The 11,322-nt window shown below is 36.5% G+C and overlaps 4 protein-coding genes across 7 annotated transcripts; 2 read left to right on the top strand and 2 right to left on the bottom strand.

Moving 5' to 3' along the window:
* The first annotated feature begins 176 nt into the window (after nt 1-176).
* LOC140871700 (uncharacterized) lies at nt 177-1,958 on the top strand. 2 transcript variants are annotated; one of them, XM_073274352.1, is made up of 2 exons: nt 177-441; nt 1,694-1,958. In XM_073274352.1, the coding sequence occupies exon 1, from the start codon at nt 194-196 to the stop codon at nt 437-439; it is 246 nt and encodes an 81-aa protein (XP_073130453.1). In that variant the 5' UTR covers nt 177-193; the 3' UTR covers nt 440-441; nt 1,694-1,958. The 2 variants fall into 2 exon arrangements, with proteins under 2 accessions (XP_073130453.1, XP_073130452.1); XM_073274351.1 differs by having other exon boundaries at nt 1,649-1,958.
* A 1,308-nt stretch (nt 1,959-3,266) lies between these two features.
* On the top strand, nt 3,267-5,175 carry LOC140871907 (probable xyloglucan endotransglucosylase/hydrolase protein 30). Its single transcript, XM_073274651.1, has 4 exons — nt 3,267-3,531; nt 3,675-3,775; nt 4,117-4,325; nt 4,524-5,175. Exons 1-4 carry the CDS (start codon nt 3,267-3,269, stop codon nt 5,044-5,046), a joined length of 1,098 nt encoding a protein of 365 aa, XP_073130752.1. The 3' UTR covers nt 5,047-5,175.
* A 125-nt stretch (nt 5,176-5,300) lies between these two features.
* LOC140872291 (pelargonidin 3-O-(6-caffeoylglucoside) 5-O-(6-O-malonylglucoside) 4'''-malonyltransferase-like) lies at nt 5,301-6,796 on the bottom strand. Its single transcript, XM_073275110.1, has 2 exons — nt 6,436-6,796; nt 5,301-6,341 (listed from the first exon to the last, which is right to left on the bottom strand). The coding sequence occupies exons 1-2, from the start codon at nt 6,794-6,796 to the stop codon at nt 5,365-5,367; spliced, it is 1,338 nt and encodes a 445-aa protein (XP_073131211.1). The 3' UTR covers nt 5,301-5,364.
* A 1,414-nt stretch (nt 6,797-8,210) lies between these two features.
* On the bottom strand, nt 8,211-10,109 carry LOC140872223 (WAT1-related protein At4g01440-like). 3 transcript variants are annotated; one of them, XM_073275023.1, is made up of 6 exons: nt 9,921-10,109; nt 9,773-9,835; nt 9,397-9,513; nt 8,926-9,316; nt 8,676-8,827; nt 8,211-8,577 (listed from the first exon to the last, which is right to left on the bottom strand). In XM_073275023.1, exons 1-6 carry the CDS (start codon nt 10,094-10,096, stop codon nt 8,403-8,405), a joined length of 1,074 nt encoding a protein of 357 aa, XP_073131124.1. In that variant the 5' UTR covers nt 10,097-10,109; the 3' UTR covers nt 8,211-8,402. The 3 variants fall into 3 exon arrangements, with proteins under 3 accessions (XP_073131124.1, XP_073131125.1, XP_073131126.1); XM_073275025.1 differs by having other exon boundaries at nt 8,496-8,577; nt 8,649-8,827; XM_073275024.1 differs by lacking the exon at nt 9,773-9,835.
* Between the last annotated feature and the right edge of the window lie 1,213 nt (nt 10,110-11,322).

Genomic DNA, 11,322 nt, shown 5'->3' with positions numbered 1-11,322 from the left:
TCACAAACTTATTATGCAAAAGAGACCCAAGTAGGAAGGAGGTACATAACACAAAAAGGCTGAGCCCATAGATGGTCTAGGCCTTGTTTTTTTTCCTAGTGGGCTGGCCTGAAATGTAGACGGCCCTAAATTGAAGAAACCTCTCGTTGGATTCAGAAACTAAACAGAGTCGCCATTTCCAGAAGAATCGAGGATGGTGAGAGGAAGCGGAGTGCTACTAAAATGCGCCAGGGTCGTAATCAACACCTCCCTGCTGGAGATGCTGGTCTGCCCACTCTCCAAGCAGCCCTTGAGACTGTGCTTGAAAACCAATGCCCTAATCAGCGATTCAATCGGTGTTTCTTATCCAATTGTGGATGGAATTCCTCGCCTTGTCCCCGCCGACGGGAACATAATCGATGCCGCCGATAGAATATCTCATCGCGAGAGGGATACTTGAAGGTAATCAGTAGTCATCTTTGAGTTTTGGAGAGAAGAAAATTTGTGTGGAGTCAAATCAGGTTCTTGATTTATGATATAACAACTCTCTTGTATATTTTATAGTCAGATTGCGGATATCATTTTTATTATAATCATCTGTATTTGAGACAAGCATTTTTGAATGAATCATATTCATATCTATTTTTAATCTTACTTGTACCCTTTTTCATATAAATGATAATCCGGAGCAAGTTTGCTCTTTTGCGGCAGAATGCCCCCCGTTTTTCAATTAAACCCTTCTAATTATCTAGACGCCGTCTATTTTTGATTTAACCCACTGAATCATTATTTGTGCTAGCAATATCCTGTCACGATTTTGTACACAAACAGAACATACCTACGCTCATCTCCAGTCATATGTAGTATACAATTCGGTTTTTCCGGCGTATACAATTCGGTTCTTCTGGCTCATAAGTCGTAGTGGAACTTGGGGCATTATCCCACAGAGATTCTAACATGCATCCATTAACTATGCAAAATACTCCAAAGTGGCATATTCCATTCTTATGTAACTAGGGAAACTTTTTTCTCTAAGATATATATCTGGTTTTGGCTAGTGACTTCTAGGGTTAATCATTAATAGATCACATAGGACATCCACGAACATATCCAAGTGGTGAATCTTCAACTACAATATTTAAGCTTCTATCCCTACAACAATATGAATTAACTACCTTGTGATTCTCATTTGAAAAAAGCCATAATTAATCGCTCATCGAATATAGCTGCAATACTGTATTTGGTCGTATCCCAATGGTTCGGTCATGTAAGTTGTAACTTAAATTCTCTGATTACTAGTGGGAACCATCTAGAGATCAATTTGAGGTGAGCATTGTTAAGTGAACTCATCCTGTGAACACCTATTTTATTTGTTAAGATGTCCCTTAATGTTGATATACTGCTGATATGACACAACATGAATACTAAGTCTCTAGCAAGTAGCAAGCGAGTATTATTCTTATTAGGTAACTCTACGGCCAGGGAAAGATTTAGAGAATTTAGTCGTTCAGAAATGTATTTTACAATGTGCCAGTTAGTTTGCAACCATAGTTCTCATCAACTCAAGTAGTTTCAATGTCTTCATATATGTGAATGCATGAGTGTACAAATAAAGCGTGTCGAAAATAAATTTAATTATTTGATCTAAGAATTTGTTTTTTACATGAAGGTACAAATACGTATCCACAAATTAACTTGTTGGGCGTGCACTCAGCTAATCTAACAATTGTCTCTACCACTTTCATGGAAGCTGTAATCTGATCAGTGTGTGTCGAGCTCAAGTGAAGCTACAATGGAACTGCTAACATGATGAAGGCATCAATACGAAAAAAGAGTGTTATTCACTCCATTTTATTCTAAAATTCTGCTGCAAAAATCATTTTGTATGATGACTTTGAATCAAATACTATTATCCCCCAATTCTTGATGTGATATCTTTTCTGGTACAGCTGTCCTAACCATCTTGCCGTTGCAATAATTTCTTATGCAAATTGCTTCTTTTTTTTCTTTTTTCCTGATTTGTGTTCATGATAATGACAAATTATACCAAACAGATTACATGATTTCCCGAGTACCATTCTGTTCCTAGAAAATATAACTTTAGTTTTCTGGTATATTTGTTGTGGTTGTGCTATCGTTCGGGGAAAATACCTTTACAACTCATATCCAAAATATCTCATATAGTCGAGCATTTCCACTCTTGAGATTTGTAGTTTTTCTTTTGTATACAGAACGGAGAAAGAAAAATGCTTAGTGAAATTGAACCATTTTAAAATACAAATATTTTTTTTCCATAATGTATCAGTACACGCCTATCACCAAGCCCATACAATTCCTTTATTGGCTTCACAAGCTCACCTTTGTTCTCCCAATTGATGCAAATTTTTGAGTCATTTGGTCATATTACTATATTAGATTGGATTTGTGCATGTTCTTGTGTTTGCTATTGGGACCTTAAAACTTAATGTGGTTTATATGTAAACCATTATAAACATATTGTGTGTATGCATAACATTGGCCATTGGCCACGCAAAAAACAGCATGATGCTTCCTTTTCACCTCAAATACGCTTCTTCCAAATGTGGAAGCTGCATCCATCATGCATGAACACAGCAACCACCCACTCGAATTATTGTAAATCGTGGGCTATAGAAAAATAAATAAACATATATATATATATATATATATTCTGATCACATATTATTTGCATTTTTATCCATCCTATAATGAACACACACCACATAAAATTTATTTATCATCCACGCATGTTTTAATGCATCATATGCAAACATATGAAAAATATATCTTCAGATATAACATAATAAAAATCTGCCTGACTGATAAGTGATATCCATATACTGAAAGATTATAAATGAGGTCCTCAAGTATTAAAATATTTTCTGAATTAAGTGGTGTATTTACATAATTTATTTGCATATGCGTATGTAACCTTTTTTAAAAAAACAATAATAGATCAATTTTGTGTGCATAAATATAATGTATATATGTATGTGTTTTTCTCCACGAGTAATAATTTTAGTAATTTTATTACTAAGAAAAAATACATAGAAATTGTAATGTGCATATGTGTATTATGAACCTAAACTAGCAGAAGAGTCCTCCGATACTCTCTCTCCCGACCTTTCACCCAAAATGGCGCATACATGTCCTATTTGTTTGGTATGCAAATGGAAAGGTAAAAAATAATAAAATGAAATTAGAGACTTGTTAGGAGTGAGAAACACCAATAATAAACAATAGAAACCAACAAAATTTTAGGGAAAGAAATGGATTATTTGATGCAATATTCTTCTCTAACAAGAAGCTTGCCACCCTTTTATCTCCTCGTGTTTTTATCCATCACCACCACCACCATCGTCACAGCCGCGTCCACGACCGCAACCACGATCCCCGCCTTGAGAACAACCACCGCGACTTTCAATGTAACGGCCCTCACATTTGCCGAATCATATTCCACTCTCTTCAGCGAATTCAACATCCAACGATCGCCGGACGACAAGACGGTTCGCCTCCTCCTCAACCGTTTTTCAGGTCAGATTTTGTTTAAGGTGAATGCTATTATTAAATATCTTGTAATTAACGTGTTTGCATGAATAAACACGTACGTTTTAATTGTGTCGATACAATTTTCATGCTTTTATTTATTTATTTTATTTATTTATATATTTATTCAGGTTCTGGGATTATATCTTCTGATTATTACAATTATGGTTTCTTTAGCGCCGGTATTAAGATGCCATCGGAACATACTGCAGGAATTGTGGTTGCTTTCTATGTAAGTGCAATTAATTTCAAACATTCATTAATATAATTTTTTTTTCTTATAATTAATTTGTTCCATGCAAGAACCCTAACATATAGTTTTCGGCCACCTCTTTATAATACATGTTATGATATGATAATATCCATATCGGAATTAAAGTTTTCGTGAAATTTGTTTTCAATATACATTAATATGCATTAATGGAAATATTTACAGTGATGTAATTGCTTTTTCTTGCTCAGTTTATAGAATACATGTACTTTGGTATTATATGTTAATATTTGGCATGCCAAGAAGTATATTAATCTCTTGCTTTATATATAAGTAAACCTAATAAAGATGGCTTTGTGCAGACATCAAATGTGGACACATTTGAAAGGAACCACGACGAATTAGACATAGAGTTTCTAGGAAACACAAATGGGAAGCCATGGAGATTTCAGACGAACATGTACGGGAATGGAAGCGTGTCTCGGGGGAGGGAGGAAAGGTATCGGATGTGGTTCGATCCAAGCAAGGATTCACATCGATATAGCATTCTCTGGAACCCGAAACGCATCATGTAAGTTAGTTTCCGCGCGTGTTTGGTCATGTGTTGCAAATGAAATAAATGGTAGTGTGGTTGAATCATGATAGTAGTACATGATGAAATCAAATAAAGAAACTTATCAAATTATGCATATATCATGAATCAATAGTTTGAGTCTTTTGGATCTTAGCATGGTATACTATCCTAATGCAATATTACTAATGAATTCAGATTTTATGTGGACAATGTCCCAATACGAGAAGTGATACACAATCCATCCATGAGAGGGGATTACCCATCCAAACCAATGTCAATTTATGCTACCATATGGGATGCTTCATCCTGGGCTACCAATGGAGGCAGAGAAAAGGTGAACTACCAATTCGAACCCTTTGTTACAGAATTCACAGATCTTGTCCTCGAGGGATGCATCGTCGATCCAAACGAGCAAATATTATCCACGAACTGCACGGATAGGATTGAAACGTTGATTGCAAAAGACTACTCTTCTATCTCTTCCGAAGGATATAAATCCATGAAATGGTTTCGCGAAAAACACATGTACTATTCGTATTGCTATGATAATGTAAGATATCCCGTGCCACCTCCTGAATGCGTGATTGTGCCTTCGGAGAGGGAGATGTTTAAAACTACCGGGAGGCTGAGGGAGAGATTCAAGTTTAGTGGCAGCCATCGTCACCACCGCGGGAGGAGTTCGAGGAGGCGGAGCAACCGGGGCGTTGCTTCGGGCTGAAAAAGGATGTGATCATGTGCATGGTCGGTATATACATGTACTCATGTATTTGGTGTAACGTCTTAGTGTACGTGATCGAGAGTGTGCATGCATGTTTTGGTGAAAATTACTTGTGTGATAGATGTTGATTAGGGAATTGTTTTTTAGGTAAGTTAGAAATATACCCATGAATATAATGGTTTTTAAACTTCATGGTATGTTTTTACTCGAAATATATAACGACTGAAACACATTACATAGACGGCACTCATGCACTTAAAATGATGTAGAAAATACATTATGAATAGATATAGTTTACACACAAATATTTCTTGATCCTTAAATATCAACAAGCAATTTGATCTCTTGCTGTTGCTCGAAACAGTCCATGAACTTTTGATGCAAATGCACACACGCCTCAATTCCATCACCTTCTTTGTTATCCATCAATATTACAAGATTATCCGCAGCCGGACTCCCAACACTACACCAAACAGGTTTCCCCCATCCAAAATCAACCTCGTAGAATCCGAACTTGCTCCAATCACTAAACCACAACACATGTACTTGGCCGCCTTTTATTCTCTTTACAACCTTAACTTTTGGATCAACAATCACATCGTATCCACCTTCATCACCTTTCGCGAAAATTTCTCCACAGTCCGAAACAGTTTTCTTGGTCGCGTCGCCGAGTAGATTAACATAATCTTCGAATTTCATACTTCTAGCCTCATCGGAAGCACCGAGGCATAGGACAAAAGCTTGTGCCACCAAGTTGCCGCAAGAATGTTTCTTTATAGGTGGAATGGTTCTTCCTCGTACGTTAACCGCTTGCGCGACGATGTAATCCCTGGACCCCTTCTCATCTTCGTTGGCTCGATCGATCCTTGTAAGAACAGTGGCTAGAAACGCACACACGACACGCACACGAGAGACAGCGCGATTAATGGCGGTACCGTTACCGTTCATTTTATCCTTTAATCTTTTGATAGCATCCTTGTTGAATGAAATCCTTTTGGTAACAAATGCGGGATCCCTTTTCCTCGATGGTTCACGGTCCATGGAAGCAAGATTCCTCCCAGGCCACAAAGTCACGGAGTCGAAACTCGGGTTGATGATGTTCTCAGCAACGTTATCTCTTGTTGTGAGATTAGTGGTTAATGCTGCATGATCTGCTGCCAAAGCAGCAACAAATGTGCTTAGTGAAGATGCATCGAACACTCTATGTGAAACGCAAACAGCAACGGAAACCCCGCCGCACCCGAATTCTGTGACTTGAATTGATAGCAATGGATCAGTGATTTGATCAACCGCGCCTGTTCATATATAAATGGAGCTAGCCATCTTTTGTAAGCTATAAACATCTGAACAATAACCAAACAAATAAACTAGAAGTATGCTAATTCTTGCCTGAGTCACATGGAAGCAAGTCGTGGAGCAAATGGCCACAATCTGCAGCAACTTTGATGAACTCATGCAGCCCATGATGATCAGCTCGAGCTTCCACAAATTCTGCACCTTCATCATTGCAATCAACTGTTTGGTTTTGCTTCATATATCTTCCAGCAAGTGGGTAGAATTTGACCAAAATTCTACGCAATGATTCTTCCAAGAAATGGAGGTTGCCCGGCGGCTTGGGGTAGAACAGAATCACCGCCACATTCATTGAAGGGGACATCTCGTCTAGCAAAGAAATTTTGTAGCACTTACGATTATTGGGAGTTGGGTTGCATGGCTTAATAAACTTTCTGCTTAATGTTTTCGTAATCATATTTGGTTATTTTTCAAGAAATGATATATATGAAAGCATTAACGAAATCAGTTTATATAATGTGATATCGGCTTGGCATAATGACATTATTCAAGTGAGCATATCAGTGGACGGGTAGGTGCTACTTTCCACAGCCAAATTTAGCCAATCGTTATTAAATATCAAAAAGTTTAACTTGTTTATTTCTTATTTGTTTATCATAGAGAAATAACAAATGATGATTTAATTTTGGGAAAATTGCAAATTTAGTTCTGTATATTTGTCATTTTGCGATTTTGGTCCTTTATGTTTTCACATTTCAGTTTTAGTCCGCTATCTTTATTTTTTTTTGGCAATTTTAGTCATTTTTCCGACGTGGCACTGACGTGGCACCAATTTAGTGCTGATGTGGAGCTGACGTGTACAGTGCCACGCAAACATTTTTGAATAAAAAGGACCAAAATTGCCAAAAATCAAAATATGCAGACTAAAACTGAAATACGAAAACATATATAGAGGACCAAAATCGCAAAGTGACAAACATACAAGACTAAATTTGCAATTTTCGCTTTAATTTTTGTGACTAAATATATCATGAGAACCATAGAGAAAAACTATTTTATAATTCATTGTCTTTTTCTGACGATATTATGAAAATCTTGGCACAACTTTTAAGTTTGGTCGAGATATTTTGTCACAAGCCTCACAACTCTCCAAATTTGTTTTCTCCTAGACAGTCTCACGAGTTAACTTTGTGAGAGTTATCTCCTGTTAGATCCGACTAGTCAATTTTCTGAGATATATCTCCTGTTAGACTTGACTCGTGAAACAGTATTACTTTTTCATTGTAAATATAAGTTGAGTAGATCTATCTAAATATAAATCCGTAAAACCGTATCATAAAAACCGCTAAAAAGTATCGAGTTGTTTCCTGGTGCACAAGAGATAATTCGCCGACATCCTCGTCTTGTTTTTTTTAATACCCTTTTTTTTTCGGCCTTTGCTGTCAACATACATTATATAGCTTTTTTCCCCTGAAGTATATTTCGTAGGCCCTTGAACAAAATCCCAAATCTCATAGAATACGAACAACGTACATGTTAAAGTGCTTATAATTCATAATCTTGTGATCTTGTCCGATAAATTAAAATTGTAAACACCTTGCAGAGAATATGTAATGCAAGATACTTGTTGCTTGTTGAAGCCATTTACGCGCAAAAAAAGGTCGATCGTATGGCCAAAGAGTGTCTTTGATACCATAACTATGTTAGATGTAAACATATAGTCGAACTAGGTATTCATAAAACAGAATCTAAATTATATTTCAACAAACGTTACCAAAAAAAAATCCAATAGAGTTACTGCAACATACATAACTCTATATTTTTCGGAAATTTAACAGTCTCTTACGCTATACAGCTTCCTCGCAATTAAAGTACACATTTGTAAAGTCTCAGCATTCTTTTATTTTCTATACACAAATTACCAAGAAGAATCCATAGCATAATCACTGTTAAAACATCAATTAGATGGTTAATTACAAATTAATGTTTCAATAAGGTAGTGAGTCTGAAATAGCTAAGGTAGTATTTAGAAGTGCTTTATATTTTTCAAGCATTTCCAAACACTATGTTCGTTCTGTTTCGACAGAGATTAATTTTAAGACTTGGAACTGTGCCTCTGGTTCTTTCAAGCCTTCGTCAGTTTGCTGTCCTAATTGTGTGCCTTGGTTCCGGATCTCTTTGTCCTTGCCCCACAGGAGAATATATAACCCCGCCATGACAGTAACTGAACCTATCAAGCTGTTTCATACAAACACAGATGAATACATATTTGCAAGTTGACACTAAACATAAGAGGGGTTCTTGAATACCAAGAATTGATATATGAGCATGATCACCTTCCCAGGTGAAGTTGTTCGTGTAAGACCGGAACGTCGATTGTAGCCGCCATTATCTGCACCAGCGGGCTGAAAGCTGCCGTGAAGACGGGACCTTTTTTCTTCACACACCACGACATTCCGACGAAACACAATCCTGAACCCACCATTCCCTGCATCACACAATTTTATTAGAACATGCCTTTTTTTCTTGTTCCATAACAATTTGATGGGACATGTTGAAATGTAACAAAGAAAATGAAATGATTACCGCATAAAGGATTATGAGAGCGTCACTTGTTGTCAATGTCCAGCAGGAAGATAACTTGTTCCTGTCGATAGACAAACACAAGACGGCCGACTGAATCGCGCTGAAGCAAGTCATGATAGCAGTGGTGGAGTACTGGCACGGGTATTTCTTGGCTATGTTGGATTGAAGGAGGAACCATGAGGACCATAGCAATGTTCCAGCAAACAAGGCCACTGATCCCACAGCCCATCTTTCACTTCCAAAGCTTGAATTTGGCTGCACTTGCTCCATGGACTTATTAATCAAAGGCATTCCCTTGTAAAGGGTTAACAAAACGGCGCCTCCTAGGCACACTGCTGCCCCAACCATCTTAGCCATCCCACTCCTGTGTCTTATGTTCACCGTCTCCAAGCTGCGAAAAAACAGCAAAATGGAAAATCGAATCCAATCATAACACAAAGAGAATCGACTCTGAATTCGTGTAGTACTCACCCAAATGGTAATGCCATCAAAAAAGTGACCACGGGAACCATGTTGAGGAAGGCACAAGAGAAAGTTGCGGAAGTGAATTCTAGTCCCAGCATAAATAAGTACTGTGTTAGAGATGCCCTGCAACAATATGTTAATTAGACTGGCTACCGCGATTTTTCGCGTTAGTTCCGTCATGAAACAAAATCATGTCTTGTTTTGATCTACACTTTATCGAAAGAAAGATTCTTGCATACCATGCATATATGATATATCAGGTGATTCCAACTTTTTTCATACAGCACCATGATCAATTTTCACATAATTCACCATTTTCCCGATTTAGCATTAAGTTAAACTACCTATAGAGTTGGGTAATATGTGTAATACTCTAAATTACCCAATAATGGCACTCAAGAAAAGGTGGCCCAATATGGTTGATGTGAGCTTAGGCCTGCTTCCCCTGCAGCCAAACTTAAAGAGAGTTTAGCTCATTTCCTTGTGTTAGAAGAATACTAGTAATTCATATTGGGAATGAAAATTCACACCTTTCCAAAAAATATGCCAAGGGGGATAAAAAGAGAGCAGAAATACACTGACGATAGGTGATGAAAACCAAATGATCCATTCCTTCATTCACAATTTTCTTGAGAAGAATATTACTAATGGCAAAAGCAAGATCTATGGCCAGCATTGCTATAACTGGGAGCCAGCTTTTCAGCATTACTACTTTTAATGTCAAGTTTTTTACTGAGAACGAAGCCCTCTGTAGCCATTTTATACGATATATATACATGTATATTACTCAGCACCGCAAACTTAATTAAATTACACGTAGGTCTTGTTCAAATCCTGATTCCAACATGAGTGGGGGTAGAAAGTTCTTTAAAACACCTACAACCCCAAATATTGTTTATAGTAATAAACTAAAATAGAAAAAATTAGACGACCAAAACTAAAATTTGATAATTTTCTTAAATATTAATGTAACTTTTTTCACTTACTTGGATCCTCATTTTGTTTCTGCAAAAAGACCAGTGAATTAGGATGTTCATGCTTTCGTAAAAATATCATTTTTACCTAATTTTGACAGATTTGATTTAGTACAAATTTATATGATTTATTAAAAAAAAAATTGTTACCCTTAATTGGGCACAAAAGTGTTTGGTCGGTTCCCCCGAGAGTTTAAATATGATAATTTTCAGTATGTAAATTTCTAGATTTTGTTGGAAAAGTTTTCCCAAAAGTTCGTAACTTTGAAATGACTTGTAAACTTTCGAGCACAACATGGACGGAAATTTTCAAGTTTCATGGCGTAAAAATTTAGAGCCAACCATCAAAGAATCACCATGATGAGTACATGGCTAGAAAGTAACATTGATTAAGCATTTATTCACCTGTGTCCATGCCTACACATGGCTAGAAAGTAACAATGATTAGGATATGTCAAAACTACAAGTCTCAACCTAGGATAAATGGATATATCATTCTTTAATTTCTCGTTAATTGATTAATATCTCAAAAACATAAATGAAAAATAGTTTTTCTATCTTCAAACTCGTCATATTTTGGATTTTAGTTCACTGACTCATCAAAATTTATATTGGTTCACAAACCTTTAATTTTCATATATTTTGGTATAATTATTGATGCGACACAAGACATATCAACAATTTTCATTCTCATATTAGCAATTCATGATATCACACGGTGTAAAACAATATCGATATTATACGTTTTTAATCTTATTCCGTTCATAATTGACGGATGCCCGCACGTGATTTAATTGTCTAATTATGATTTTACAATTACGAATGCATCTAATATTTCCCATTGTTTGATGGCCTTCAGCCAAATGGACAAATGGTAGATATATATTGCTGGAGAATCATTAATGTATGGAAGCAATAACGCATGATATTAATTCAGATGCCCCACTTTTCATATCCA

Source organism: Henckelia pumila, unplaced genomic scaffold (genome assembly GCF_033568475.1).
Source record: "Henckelia pumila isolate YLH828 unplaced genomic scaffold, ASM3356847v2 CTG_461:::fragment_3, whole genome shotgun sequence".
Lineage (NCBI taxonomy): Eukaryota > Viridiplantae > Streptophyta > Magnoliopsida > Lamiales > Gesneriaceae > Henckelia > Henckelia pumila.
This window is presented reverse-complemented; position numbering and strand designations above follow the sequence as displayed.

Excerpts from the sequence above, each read along its gene's own strand:
- LOC140871700 (XM_073274352.1), top strand. The coding sequence starts at position 194 with ATGGTGAGAGGAAGCGGAGTGCTACTAAAATGCGCCAGGGTCGTAATC.
- LOC140871907 (XM_073274651.1), top strand. The coding sequence starts at position 3,267 with ATGGATTATTTGATGCAATATTCTTCTCTAACAAGAAGCTTGCCACCC. Across the intron at positions 3,532-3,674 it reads CCTCCTCAACCGTTTTTCAG|GTTCTGGGATTATATCTTCT; the intron begins GTCAGATTTTGT and ends ATATTTATTCAG. Across the intron at positions 3,776-4,116 it reads GAATTGTGGTTGCTTTCTAT|ACATCAAATGTGGACACATT; the intron begins GTAAGTGCAATT and ends GGCTTTGTGCAG.
- LOC140872223 (XM_073275023.1), bottom strand. The coding sequence starts at position 10,096 with ATGCTGAAAAGCTGGCTCCCAGTTATAGCAATGCTGGCCATAGATCTT. Across the intron at positions 9,836-9,920 it reads TTGGCATATTTTTTGGAAAG|GGGAAGCAGGCCTAAGCTCA; the intron begins GTGTGAATTTTC and ends GTTTGGCTGCAG. Across the intron at positions 9,514-9,772 it reads TTCTTGAGTGCCATTATTGG|GGCATCTCTAACACAGTACT; the intron begins GTAATTTAGAGT and ends ATATTGTTGCAG.
- LOC140872291 (XM_073275110.1), bottom strand. The coding sequence starts at position 6,796 with ATGATTACGAAAACATTAAGCAGAAAGTTTATTAAGCCATGCAACCCA. Across the intron at positions 6,342-6,435 it reads CTTGCTTCCATGTGACTCAG|GCGCGGTTGATCAAATCACT; the intron begins GCAAGAATTAGC and ends ATATATGAACAG.